Here is a 14303-nt window from a genome sequence, read left to right on the forward strand (position 1 = left end):
AATCTGCATCCATGCTTTTGCTTCCACGTGCACTGCACCTTCACACCTGCCCCTGGCTTTGGCAGCTGCCTGGCACAGAGCCTCTATCCATCTCAAAAACACCACAGCCCCAAAAAACCCTGATGGCACCTGAAGTCCTGGGGCAGCTCACAAGGCAGTGCTGGTAATATTGGCTTCAATTTACCTGGTGAGCCTGTCCGGCACATGAACTAAGAAACTTGCTTCCTGTTAAACTGGAGAAGGCAACGTCCTTTTCCATGACTGCTGCCCCAGTGCTGTGATGCTCCTGCCGGGATGGACCCCCCAGTCTCTGAACAGACACAGCAAAAGTCAAGGGGAAATGTTCATTTGTAGCACTGTGTCCACCTGCCCCCTTGAGTCCAGGCACTGTTACCCTCCCAAGCCCTCCCAGGGATTGAATTCCTGCACTGCAGCCCACACATCACCCGTTTCTGTCCCTGTGTGTTTTCAGGGCTGCTGGAGAAGGTAAAAGGGAACAGAAGACAGAGTCTTTAAAAAATAATCCTAAATAGATGTATGTTTCAGTCTTAATAATTTGAAGTGTTCTTTCATGTTACAGAATTTTTATGGGAATATTTTCAACCTGCTGCAAAGACTAAGAAATAGTGATTTTTAAATATTCTAAACAAGATGTAGATGCTAGACTGCTACAAACACAGACATCAGCATCTCTGAGTGAAAAGATAGCCTGTTGAATAAATAACATATATTTAAAAATGTCTGAATAGGAACTTACAGGATAAATGCTAAGAGCTTCAAAGGAGCCATTGATCTATGGAGTACATAATATTCATGTTAAAAATCATTGGAATATTTATTTACATGACACACGGCTCAGAAGAAGCCATTATGGTCCTTAAGCAAATTATGCATGTTGTGAAAATTGTCAAAGTGCTTCTTTTACCAGAAGCAAGTGCATCCTATCACTTGACAAACACATCATCTTTGGGGGGAAAGAAACCCAAAAGGAAGTAAACCCGAGGCTAAAAGAAGGTTAGAGAAAGAGGAAAAAAAGGAAAAGAAAGAAAAAAAAAGTAGAGAAAAGGGGAAAAAAAAAGAGAAGAAAATAAAAACCAATCCTTGTCCCGTGTCAAAGTGTGTTTCATGCCCATCAAAGGAAGAAAAGCCCGCACTGCCTGGCCCCACATCCCGTGCCGTGCTGCTGTCACACTGCATGTGGGGAGGGAATGCTCCTGGCTCTGTGTGCCAAAGTCTGGGGTGCCAGCTCTTCTCCCTACAGGCCAAGAAATTACAAATGGGGACTAATTCATTCCAGCCACTGCTGCGTCCTCTATGGTGAATTAAGCTGCCAGAAGAGTGCTCGGCTCTCCCAGCCCGTGCCCCTCTGAGGGACACAGGGACAGGCGGGGAACCACAACCCACTGGCATTGACTGCCTCAGCACCGCCAAGCACTGACTAAAAACAGCCCCTAATACCTTCAAGAGCAACAAACCAGGGGGAAACACTGCCTTGGAGTACTTAGTGTGCCCAGCAGCCAGGTCCATTGCTCTGGACCAGCATCTGGCTGACAGGCTTGTGCCTGGGCTCAGCACTCGGAAGGGTTTGCACTGCTCCTTCCCCAGCACTCCGTGGGTGACACGGCTTTTCTCTGGCAGATGTTTTGCTAAGGAGGAGGGATAGCAACTTAGAAAATTCCTCCACATATCCATGTTGCTGTGATTACACTGCAGTTTATGCCATACACTGCAAATTATTTTGTTATTTCAGGCTGTGAAGAGGAAAAGGGTTTTTCTCAAGAAGGTATGACCAGGATGTAGTGGCTCAGAGACTGCCTCCGATCCATGGGATGCTGGCATATGGCTGGCAACTGCCTGCAACCAAGCTCCCAAGTGCTGTACAGCCCCAGGCTGCCCAGTCCCCAGTCAGCTCCGATGTGCTCCAAGGGCTGGTGCCTGTGTGCCTGCTTTGGACATTTGGCAAAGCAAGCTCTACTGGTAGGCAGAGCACGCAAGTTTTCTCTTACCCAGGAATGAGAGTAAAGGGTGGATTTTCTAGTGCAAAAAAGCAAGCAGTTGTATGGGGGAATATATTTAGCCAGTGTTTTCAGATCACATGTTCTGGGACTGGAGAGCAGAACGTTTTCAATACTGTTTTGGAGCCACGCTATTCAGTATTGCAAACCTTACTATTGGAGAAACCAGTAAATTGTGTTGCATCTAAAACAATTACTTGAATTACTTGCACCGTGATTTCTTCTCTCCAACTGTAAAGGTTTTACAGAAATGCGAGTTCTATGACTACAAAAGCCTTGAAAATACAAATAATAGTAAAGTGCTGCTTTGCATTTGCATAAACCTGTTTATCCTATACATGGTTTATTCATTAACTCTCGGAACAACCAGCAGGACAGCTATGGCATTCCTTATGACCACTTCGCTTGCGGCTGAAAATGCAACTATTTAAAAGGAACGCTACGGAAAGTGAAAATAAATACCATTCCCGTGTGAAACAGCAGGAAAAATGCCACAGGAGCTGGCATTTGGCTTTTATGTGGAATGAACCTTTTCTGTTGCTTGGAAATTTCAGAGGAGAGCCTCAGCACCTGCAAGGATTGGGACCTCCACGCCGCCGCTCACCAAATGGACATGCAGCATTAGCAGCGTTTATTGCTGTGTTCTGCAGACAGCATTTGAGTTAGGGACAGAAAATACCTGGCTCCCTCATCTATTCCTCCTAGAGACTGTTTTCTAGTCCTTGACAATTTCAGTGTTCTGTGAAAAGAGGTTCTTGCAGCCTTTACTTGCAATGTATTTCCCAACCAGCTCCTCCTTAGGAAAGCTCCTGGTAATCACCCCAGCTTTCCCCATGGTTTCCTCTTACCCAAAACTTGCTCTGCATAAGAAAGGTGTTAAAACAGGAATGCATTTTGCCTGTTTCATCTCCTAGCTTCTGTAAAGATGAGTGCATGTTGCCACTGGTACAAGCAGAAAACTGGAAGTTTGTTTGACAGCCGGTGACTTGCTCAAGGTCACAAAAGAGCCTCAGTAGCAGAGCTGGGAACAGAATTTGGTATCCTAATTCCTAATCTGGCAGCCTCACCACAACTCTCATCACGCAATCAAAAAGCTCCTTTTAAGGAATGCTTTTGTGACTAAGAGAAAATTCAAGTCATTAGAAGAAAGAGTCCTTTTAATTTGCCTTTGTTCAAACATTTATGCCTTTTGCTATATGGAAAACATTATTTAAACAAGATACGGGATTACTGCATGATGAAGGACTCTAAAATCTTTGAAAAACAGAAAATAATTATGGCTGCACTTAGGACTGTACTGATCCCAGGCATCAGGAAGCAAGCAATTAGATATTCCTTTAGTTTTATATGTAGCGTAAGGAATAAGTGAAGACCAGCATCTATTGTAATCTACTCTGAGTGCTATATGCTATATTTCACATTTCTGAAGAGTCCTACATTTAACAGGAAACATTTTCACAGCTCTTTATTAAGACTTCATTTTCTAAAGGTCCTAACTTGTTGCACCGCAAGTTTTCCAAAAAGCAAACCCAAACCCTTAAGCTGCTAAACTCAACGGGAGACTGCCCTGACCCGAAACAATCCGGGCTTTGGTACGTTCTTCCTTGAAGAGCAGCTCAGTCGTTTACCAGCTCTCCCAGGATACGTCAACTTTGATATTTAGAAACTCTACAAGATAGTTTTATGTTTTAGGACAGCACCTCTTGCTTGCTTCCTCTCCTATGTAATGGAATACTATAATTTGGCAACAGCGGATAGCAACAAATGAGTGTACTGAGAAGCAATGTTACCGAAAAATTGTACACAAAATAATCTGAGCTGTACAAACTGAAGTAAGCAGAGAACAACAAATATTAATAGGATAAACAAAGAAAATCAATGTAAATTTAAACCAATCCTTTGGAAAAAGACCGTTGATTCTCTCTTTTTTAACACAACGGAAAAAATCCTAAAGTGCAGCAAAAATCCTATTGATAGCATTGCTACTGTCATGAAAATAGCTGGGAGAATCCAGGATAAGAGGTTTGTGATTTAATTTTACAAGAACGTGTATTTTGCTCATTAAATTGACTAAAAGTTCACCGGCAGAGCTGGGGAAACGCAATGCAGGGACCCACTCCCTATCCCTTAAGCCCCAGCTCAGGCTGTAAAATGCCTGTGCCTTTAAAGCACTTGCAGTGACAGGAGGCCTTGTGTTTGCAGATGTGTTAGCCACTTTTTGATTTGATCTTTACGCAATTATTTTGATGAAGAAAGTGTTCATCTTGTTGACAGTATCCCTGTAGTCAATACCTAATGGCCCCCATAGTTAATTTCCTTATAAATATTTAACTTAATAGAAGTCCTCCCTTGGGTTACAGTACTTTTGACACTTGTATAATCTGAAACAAATCCTCTTTTTTCAGTCAAACAGACCATGTTACACACACAGTTGGCTAGCTATTTACAAAGCACCCAATTAAATCCTACTTAATTCTCCCACTCCGACTATCCCATTGCACTAGTGCGCAGGCTACTGATCACACAAGATGAGGATCCTTCACTGAGCCTGGACACAAGTTTACAGCCAGCAGGACCTGATGGTACAAGAGCTTGCTGTAAAAATAATTCACCCGTCAAATGCTACACACAAATAGCGAGGAGAATGTGCAAATTCAGAGGATTGAAGAAATAAGCTGAAGAATCACAGTTAAAGACAGGTAAATCTAGTTTAATGTTCACATGTAGTAGTTACACATCACAGAGATTAAACAGGATTTTAACTGTAACATAGCTGCAGTGAAATGTAAGTAATTTTGTACTAGAAAAATAATCTTGACGCAGTTATCCAATTTTTGGTCTACTTAAGTTCATTTTAAGATGAATTTACATCACTGATCATAATGACTTAGCCCATGTGCCCTTCTGCAGTTCACTATTAATACTCTTTGGACGAAGGAAACAGCAACTGTTTTTGTTAATGGTTTGCCCTTTGGCTGCAAGCAGAGAACAGTTTTCAGTTTTTAAGCAATTAATAAGCTGTAGGAACACAAATCTGCGATAAAACCTTTTGGTGCTAAACAAAGTTTCCGAACAAATTTCTTGATCTAATTCGAGACCAGATTTAAAAAAAACAAACCAAACTGATTAGAGATCTAAAGCATTGCCCCTGGAATGCAAAAAAACTAGATAGAATTTTTTCTTGTCTCAGTAAAAAACACATCGTACCGCTACTATTATAGAATGCACTAAAAATCCCTGTGCCTAAATGACAAAAGTGTAGTCTCAAAATGTATAATACACTTACAAACATTTTTAGTCTAGATTGAGGAAAACACGTTGTATGGACTCCAAACAAGTTTATTTGCAATTAGACACCTCATGCAATCATGCAGGACCGCCTAGCTAAAGCTGCAACTCTTGAGTCTAAAGGACATTTGGGGACAAAAAAAGTCCTAAACATTTAAGATATTTCCATATTAGCAGCTCCGTACTTGAGCTCCCACAGATTAAAAAAAACATACACACCTTTATAATATTTACAAAAAATATTTAATTAAAAATATTTTATAATTACAGTAGTCTATTAAAGCATATACTTTTCTCACACTTATAGAACATCTCTATATATACACAGTATGAAATGTCACTCATTTGTCTATACAATATGTAACATTCCTGCAGGGATAAGAAACTTCCCTGGGCCCCAATAAAATCCATCTATTTTAAACAATAGATGTCAAATATATCTACAAATGCTCTGGGAGATTAGTAAAGCTTCAAGATTCGGCTGCTCGGTCCCTCAAGAGTTACAAGGTTTCTAAAGTCTGGTTTAGGCTCGGTCCTCTATCCCGGGGCAGAGTCGCAACTTTTCCCGCTGCCACCGTGGGACACGCCGCCGCTCACAGCTGGCCGGGAACGACGAGAAGAGACGGAACCGGGGGGAAAGGGGGAAAAAGGACACGGGGAGCTGGGGAGGGGGGGGGACCGCTACGGACGTGCAAAATGGTGAACAGGCTTGGCTCTGCCGGGGTGAAGCATGGGAACTGCTCGGGGGGTTGGATGGCTCCTTGCTCCGGAGCGGCGGGGCAGGGCCGGGCCCCCCCGCCGCCGCCCGCCCCCCGCGCTGCCTCTGCGCGGCGCCGCCGCACACCTGTGGGAGAGGAATGAATAGAGGGGGTGTGTGAACCGCTCCGCTCCAGACCGACTGGCGCCACCAACAAAACACAAGACATGCTTGATCAACAACCCAAAACAAACCAGGTCAAACAACAACCGCAGCTCCCAGGCTGGGCCAGGCGGAGGGAGGGATGCGCAGCTGCACGCCGCAGCCAGAGGCGCTCCGCGGGGGGGAGGGGGGAAACCCCAACCACCCGGTAGTTAGGGAAAATAAAAAAACCACCCCGTAATTAAATATAAAACCCCAAAGCCGCCTGTAAGTATTTCCCGCCGGGCCCTGGTGCCCCCTCGGCAGGCTCTCTTCCCGCAGGATGCGGAGCGGCCCCACCGAGCCCGGGCGCCGCGCTCCCCCCGCCCGCGGCCCGCGCCCGCCCGGCACTCACCTGGGGAGCGGCGGTCAGCGGCAGAGGATGCTGTCTCCCGGCTTGTTAACAGAGCCTGCCTGCGCAGCAACCAAACACGGCAAATTAATAACTGGGGAGAAACGACACGGAGACACCCCCCACTGCCCAGACCCCCTCCTCCTCCGCGCACCCAGGCACCGCCATAGCCCCGTCAAGAGCGCTCAGGGAAGCCCCCGGGGATACAGAGCCAAGGGGGTCACCGCAGCGCTGCGGCAAGCCCGGGGTGCCGGGGCACGCCGCTTCCCGTGCCGCCGGGCTGCCACCGTGGGTCCCGTACCGGGGAGTCGCTCCCCGATTCCCGCCCCTCCAGAGCACGCTGCGCTCCATGTGCACGGCCCCCACAGCCCCTCACGCTCGCTGCACGGCGCGGAGACTGGGAGGCGCGGAGACTGGGAGGCGCGGAACAGCGCGCCTGTTCCCGAGTGTGCGAACACGCCGGCTACAGGTACTCCCTCGAGAGGCCGTAATTACACGGCACACACCGTGCGGCAGCCTGCCCGCACCGAGGGGATGCGGGCACCCACCGCGCACCGCCGGGGCGTTCCTGCGCCCGTCCGCCCCGTCCCCTCCGGGAGCCACGGCTCTCGGCAGAGCCACGGGTACGAGAGTGGCGGCACATGGCGACACATCACCGGGGCGCTCCCACGGCGGCCGGCGCCGACCACCGCGCCACGCCGCTCTGCTCCGCACCGCGCTCCCCGCTCTCGGGCATCACGCACCTCTTACCGGGTCAGTGTTCAGGGCAGTCAGCGGGGTCCGGGGGGTGCCCGCGGGACAGGTGCCTGGGTGCAGAGCGGGAGGCGGCGGCTGCTGCCGGAGCAGCGCTGGGTGCGTCTCCAGAGCCAGCTGCAGGTCGAGGATGTAGTCGATGACGTGCTGTAGGATCTCCACTTTGCTGACCCTCTTGTTGGGCGGGATGGTGGGCACCAGCTTCCTCAGCCGGCTGTAACAGTCATTCATATCGCACTGCAGGCACAGCGCCGCCGGCTCCTCGCCCGACGGCGGGCTCCCCTTGCAGCCGCTGTGCTCGGCCAGGCACCGCAGAGCCGGGTGCCCCCCGCCGCCGCCCGCCACGCCGGGCTGTGCCTTGCGACTGGGGTGCCGGACGGGGCTCACGGCTTTCATGGTGCCGCAAGGAGGGAGGGAAACCTCCCTCTCCACCGCCGCCGCCTGCTGCTGCCGCCGCTGCGACCTCGGGAAGCCGCGCACGCACCGCCCGCAACGGGAGCGGAGCGCGGCCGCAGCGCCTCGATGGCGTTAACAGCGGCCGCCCCGGGAACGCAACCAGAGGCGCTCGCAGAGCCGCGCCAAGAGCGGCACCGCGAACCCGCCCGCTCCGGAAAAAAAAAAAAAAAAAAATTATTTTTCTTAAAATGAAGAGCCCGTGCTCCACAGCCGCTCGGCCGCGAACACAACCACCTCTGCTGCCGCCGCTGGCCGCGCCGCCCCCTATATAGCGCGGGGCGCGGGCGGGGCGGGCGGCTCCGCGGCGGGGCCCGGCGAGCGCGGCGCGGGAGCGGGGGGGGCGCCGCGGGGCCGCGCGCAGCCAATCAGGGCGCGGCGGCCCCCACCGGAGCGCGGCGGCGGCCAATGGCGGCGGGGTAGGGGGGCGGTGGCGCTGCGGGGGGGCGGGCGGCGCGCGCCGACCCCCCCGGGAGGAGGGGGCGGAGGAGGAGGAGGAGGAGGCGGTGCCGGGGAGGAAGGACTGCGGGAATGCGGGCGGGACCCGCCGCCCAGCGGAGCCCGGCGCCGGCCCCGCGCTCCCGAGAGCAGCCCCGCGCGACCGGCGCCGCTCCCCGCCGCCCGACCCGGAGCGAGGCGGCTGCGCCCTCCCATCCCTCCCCCGTTCCCTTTCCCGGGAGGGTTGGCATCTCCTCGGGTGGTGGTGAATCGCATTTTTATCCTCTCGGTGTAGGAGACTTATTCCAGCTTTACACGTTTTTTTGAGGGACTTGGGGACGCTGGTTTACAAGCAGGGAAAATCCCAAGCAAAACTTGAGGAGCGTGGGGGAGAAGGAAGGAGGAGGGTTTGGAGACTTCAAGCAAAGCAAAGCCAGGGAACATTAAATTAGAGCACATAACTATTAAAAATGCATGGAGATGGAGTATTTAAAATTCCTCCATGACATATAATATTAATCCGTTTTATGTAAAATTCATACCTGTAACTTAATTTGGTCCATTAATGCACCAGATCACGTATTAGTAGATGTACCATGTTTTAAATATGATGCTGGAAATGTCCAGTGTTCTGTACTTCGAGACAGAGCATTAAAATTAACAGACATATACTCCTGAGTCCTGCTTAAGTCATCTTGTGACATATTGTAACCTTTTAATTTAATAATGCAGTGTTGAAACTTCCTGTTAATTCCTGCTAAGGATTAAGAGCTGCTGCGTATTTGAATGGGACGCCGGTGTAAGAAACTTGGCGCCCGATCCTACAGCACTGCAAGCTGTCCGGGAGCAAAGCAGGGCTGATTGCTGGGGCAAAGGGCTGAAGGAAGGAGTGAAGGCTGCAGGATCTGCCCCTAAGCTTGTACGTCTAACCCACCAGAAGGGAAGGAATCCATAATGGTGATTAATGATTACATGTCCCCTCCAAGCTTAGTCACAACGGGTGATATATAAAGGATACAGTGGGAAGCTGTCAAAGCCAGAACTTGAATGAGGGGTGAGGCTGGATCATCTGAAGCGTATAATGAAGCACACTTGCATTCTCTCTCACCTCTTAAAGACGCGTGTTTGGAGGCTCTGCTTAGAAATAATCACACTCTTGTTTTCCTTATTTTGTCCCACACTGCCACTGCCATTCACGGCAGTTAGGCTGCTCTCAGCTTCAAACCCACGTGTGCAGTGTAAATCTTTGAGGTGTAAATCTAGACCTCGGTCTAGATGTATGCTACATCAGGAGGATGTGATGGGAAGGTGTATTTCCATTACCTATGGGCTGGATGATCCCTATTGTGTTGTAGTCATTGGTTTTATTCAGTGAAACTTCTTGGGTTTCCTTGCAGGCACAGGCCTTAAAGTGTGTATTATGGTCACTTTGTCTGTTTCTGGGGTCCTGGCAATATGGACAGATTTGATGTGCTGTTTAGAAAAAAAAAAAAAAAACAACATTGTAAATTATGGTGAAAATGCAGGCTCAAATCTTGCTGGTGCCAGTTAATTAAAATCTGCATGAAACTAGATACCCTGTAATATTGGGCTGTTCTGTTTGTACTGAATCCCCTCTGGGAGCTTCTCTGATCTCACTGGAAATCTCTGGGAAACCCCAATATGTAACTGGTTCCCCTCTAGTCCTCCCAAGCTAATTTGGACAGATTATTTCTGTACACGCACACAAACACACAAAAACACACATCCTGGAGCAGCAAATCCACTGAGACCACACTGGTTCTTGAAGATGACTCAGTATTTCTGTAAACTCATGAAGAACCATGAAATGCCCCACCAGCTCTTTTTCCATCAGGCTACTTCCAGCACAGAGGATACAAAGGCAAATCTGAGGGTCTGCAAGCGCTGAAGTTGCGAGAGGACTTCCTGCGTTCATGTAGCTAATGTATCACAGCAGAGATTTGTGGGAGAGGCAAAAACAGCCCTCCCCTTCAACTACCCTATAAATATTCAGGGTTTTCCTCTAGTAACTCCCTTTGATACTCATGAAGCTGATACATGCTAGTCCGACATGCTCGGCTGAACAACACACACCAATTCCCTGCCGACAACAGGTCTGCTTTTGCTCTCCTTGAAGTCAATGGTGGTTTTGTCATTGACTTAAGTGGGACCAGGTCAGCTTGGCTGCTTTTTTCAAAATTTAGGGTGGATGTGCTGAGTAAATTGCTTTAGAAACAGATTGGAAAACCCAGAATGTTATCCATCTAGGTGGGCATGGTAAAACTCTTCATCCCTAAAGAGGCTTGTACACAAGAAGGAGGAACAGTGGCTATTGTTCATGCCTTTGTCCCACTAAGAGCAATATTTTTCATGATGTGAGTATATAGGAATTAACACTTCCGTTTTTCACCAGACTAAGTTTGGATTTTTAAATAAATTCTGTGCATCTTTAAACATCTGGTCCCTTTCTGGCTGGCCGAAGGGGTTTATCTGTCTTGGCTGGGTTTTTCTGTGATCTCTTCCCACACCCAGAGTCAAGATTCATTCCATTGTAAGAAACTCTTGCAATATTAGCCCAAGATCCTTGATAATGCTTGATTGGACCAGTTTGGTCTATTAAAAGAGAATCAATGAGTTCAGACCACATCATAGGTGTTCTCTGAAGATTAGAAAACTCACTTTTGATTCAAACCCAAAGTAAAACAAGTTGAAAATGTAATGACTGGCCTTGTATGCCCTTGTGTCATGAGGATAATCCCATTGAATTTAACAAGAATGAATAATGTATTCTGAATTTGTCAGCACAAGTCTGAGTATATGAACATGCCATTGACTCCAGGTGAAAAAATAAACCTGAGACATTGATGCTGTTTCTGGAGTCATGGCACCAGGGAAGGGGGACAGTCCATCCAAGCACTGAATGTGTGGCATTTCCTCTGACAGCACTCTGGATCCACAGATGTTTGTGCATGATATGATGCCATTGAACCAGCACATTAGTTAAAATAGTCTCTGGACAGATAAAATTTGCAGGGAACACATTAAGGTATGCAGAGGGAAGGAAGCAATCAGTGTGGTTACTTACACAAGGTTACTTGCTATACCTACCTTAAGAGGGCATGAAATGCACACAAATGCTGAATGCATTTTTATTCTTAAGCAGGTTATGAAACAGTGGTTCAGTCAAGTGTTCCTCGTTTTTGAGCTTGGGGCACACGGTGTCAGAGCAGTGCAGTAAAACCCCAAGCTTTCCTTTGCTCGAGGCTGGTAACTGGTGTGACAAGTTCCATCCTGGTGGGCATAGAGATACATGACACTGAGACCCCCTGCTCCCCATTCCTGGTGACTTCAGCAAGCAGCCAGAAACTCAGGATCTTGGAGAAGCTGCTCAACACCTAGAAGGGCTGATCATTAAAAAAGCATTATAAATCTCTGAATGGTTTATGGTTTATGAGGGAAATAGCAATTGATTCCTCAGTGGTGCCATTACTCTCAGCTATTGCTATCATTCAAAAGGCAATAATGTTGGTTATTTACCTTCAATTAAAATATCTAGTTAGTTGTGATGTCATTTAAAATAGCAGTATAATGTGTTTAGTGCTCCCTTATCCAACACCATAGATAAACTCCTCTTGGCAACAGGGGATAGTGATATGAAATGAAAAATTGGGCGGGGGGAGTGAGATGGAGGTAAGACCGTGTAAATCTTTTACTGGATTATTATTCCTACATGTCTGTGTGTCCCTTTAGGCAACAGATTGGAGGTGAGACTGCAGGTTCCTTTGCAGTGACACCCCATGGATCCTTCAAATGGGTCAGGGAAGATCCACTGGGCATTCAGGGAGTACAGAGAAGTCACCCCACTCTGCAGTGTACCAATGGACTGAAATCCATCTGCCTTCTGCTACCACTCCTCACCAGAAACAATTCATCACCAAAGCTCTTGATCACCAGAACTTCACTTAACACAGCCTTTTCCCCAAATAACACCAGCCATCTTCAATACTGTTGTCCTTATATTCCTCAAACCCAGATTTTAAATACAACTCATACACTTTACTAAATGTGTTTGTTTTTTTTTTTTTTTCTTATTTTATGGTTGTGTTCATTACAGAAATTTCTTCTCAATAAGAAAACCTAAAAGATTCTCAAGACCTTTAATTTCTCAGTCCTCCCTTGCATGAAGTTTAATATAAAATAAAAAGAAAAATGATTGTTGATTGCTCACAATAGCTATTCACAGACAAAAGAGAATTGGTTTCTTTTTCTTGCATGTTCATGTAGTTCCCCAGATTAGAGCACCCTTCTTATGACTGGAGCATACTCCTGCCCACTACTTTATTCTACCCTTCGGGTTTGTATGCTACAAGAAAGTCACATAACAACAGACATTACGGAGAGATGAGGAACAGAATTTGAAAAGCCCTTCTCCATGGCTTGATGGTCAAGTATGCTCTTTTTTACACAAATGTTGAAATAAATGCAAAAGGAAATATTTTACCTCAGTTAGTGGAGAGAACAAAAAAAATACTGTGATGAGTTTCATGTCTACAAGAGTTTCTCTGTGCTGTCTTCAGCATGGCTGTGTTGTAGGAATTTGTTCAAAGCCACCTTGTCCCTCTGAGAGTCTGCAGCAGCAGCAAACATTGGTATGTCACTGACAGGCGCTCTGGCATTTGCTGGTGGTTGTATGTCAGCTGAAGGCTAATGTCATTTAAGAAGGTTGCTTTGTTCAGGTGACCAGAAACACTGGGTTTGTTGGATAATGTCAGATTTCTGCATTGACTAAAGCAGGCTTGTGGCAAGAAAGATAACTCATGTTGACAACCTTCTGCAGTGTGGTCCAAATATAAGCAATCAAGATGCTTATTCAGGGGAAGGGGAAAATAATTCAGGAGTATTTGGAGCAGCTTCCTGAGGAGCACTCCATTAAACTGAGTTATATACTAACAGATTGAATTTAGAGTCTTAACTTTAATTTTATTTTATTTAGATCAGATTTATGTGCAATGTCATACCTTTTGTTTGCAGACAGAAATCCTCAGCCAATCTGCCTGAAAACCGATGGTATGATACCACATCATGCTATTTTTGTGTTTGTTGTGAGTTTACATTAAGAGGTCTATAATCACACAAATAATGCAGCCTACAGGGACAATGGGCAAATCGACCCAAATTAAATAAGTATCTAGATGTGTACATGCTCATCTGCATATGTTATCATTACACCAATGATAGTGGTATTTATTTTTAGGGGACCTGAAGAGTTTCATCAGCAAAAGCAGTCTAAGTTCATGCCACAAGAAAACCCTCAACACCAATATTTTGCACTAATACAACATTTTACATTTTGAAAGCTAATGCTTACATGCTCATTATTTGTTCTCCATGAGTGTTTTAAGGAATTCTTCAAAATTGCCAGTGTTTATTTTTTTTTTAATCTTTAAAAAAATGTTTTAAATTAAAAGAAGAAATCACCTCTTTTTCCCTGACCGTGAAGACAACCTTTCCCAGAATGCAAGGACATCCAAGGTAGATGGAGAGACCTTTGCTTCCTCTGTGTTGATGTGAATGCATTGATGTGTTGTGTGACTGTAGTCAGTTGGTTCTCAAAGTACTTTTATGGGCCAGTGTCACCTTCAGACATAACCTGCTTGCCAAATACTCATTTCCAGTTCTGCATTTTGTTTCATGCTATTAACAGCCTGACAAATATGTAGGCACTATAGAACATGGTGTTTGCTGGATTTGGTTCAAGTCAAATCAGGGCCACCACTGGGAACAGAAGTTAGAAAGGACTAGAAATTCAAGTCTGGTGGTTGTGTTTGTGGAGGGAAAGCTTTTCAATGCATCTTTAAATCCCCTGACTGCAGCTGTTTATGAGCCACACCATGTACTTCCCATACCTGCTAAAATCTTTGTAATCTTATTATCTATTTATTTACCCACTATAGAGTTCCTGTTGCCATAACACGTGAGGCTCTACCAAGACCTTAGTAACAAAAGCTTTTCCTCATTCTTTTATTTCATCTTGCAGAAGAAATGCTAGAATAGCAGGAAATTACTTATAGGATGATAGCACCAGTTTAATTTTCTTATGCACTTG

The 14303-nt window shown here is 46.6% G+C and overlaps 1 protein-coding gene across 2 annotated transcripts; it reads right to left on the reverse strand.

Moving 5' to 3' along the window:
• Positions 1 to 4704: 4704 nt before the first annotated feature.
• On the reverse strand, positions 4705 to 7915 carry ID4 (inhibitor of DNA binding 4). 2 transcript variants are annotated; one of them, XM_058813643.1, is made up of 3 exons: positions 7304 to 7915; positions 6557 to 6615; positions 4705 to 6147 (listed from the first exon to the last, which is right to left on the reverse strand). In XM_058813643.1, exons 1-2 carry the CDS (start codon positions 7700 to 7702, stop codon positions 6571 to 6573), a joined length of 444 nt encoding a protein of 147 aa, XP_058669626.1. In that variant the 5' UTR covers positions 7703 to 7915; the 3' UTR covers positions 4705 to 6147; positions 6557 to 6570. The 2 variants fall into 2 exon arrangements, with proteins under 2 accessions (XP_058669626.1, XP_058669634.1); XM_058813651.1 differs by having other exon boundaries at positions 7297 to 7915.
• Positions 7916 to 14303: the final 6388 nt, after the last annotated feature.

This window comes from Ammospiza caudacuta, chromosome 1 (genome assembly GCF_027887145.1).
Source record: "Ammospiza caudacuta isolate bAmmCau1 chromosome 1, bAmmCau1.pri, whole genome shotgun sequence".
In the NCBI taxonomy this organism is placed as follows: domain Eukaryota; kingdom Metazoa; phylum Chordata; class Aves; order Passeriformes; family Passerellidae; genus Ammospiza; species Ammospiza caudacuta.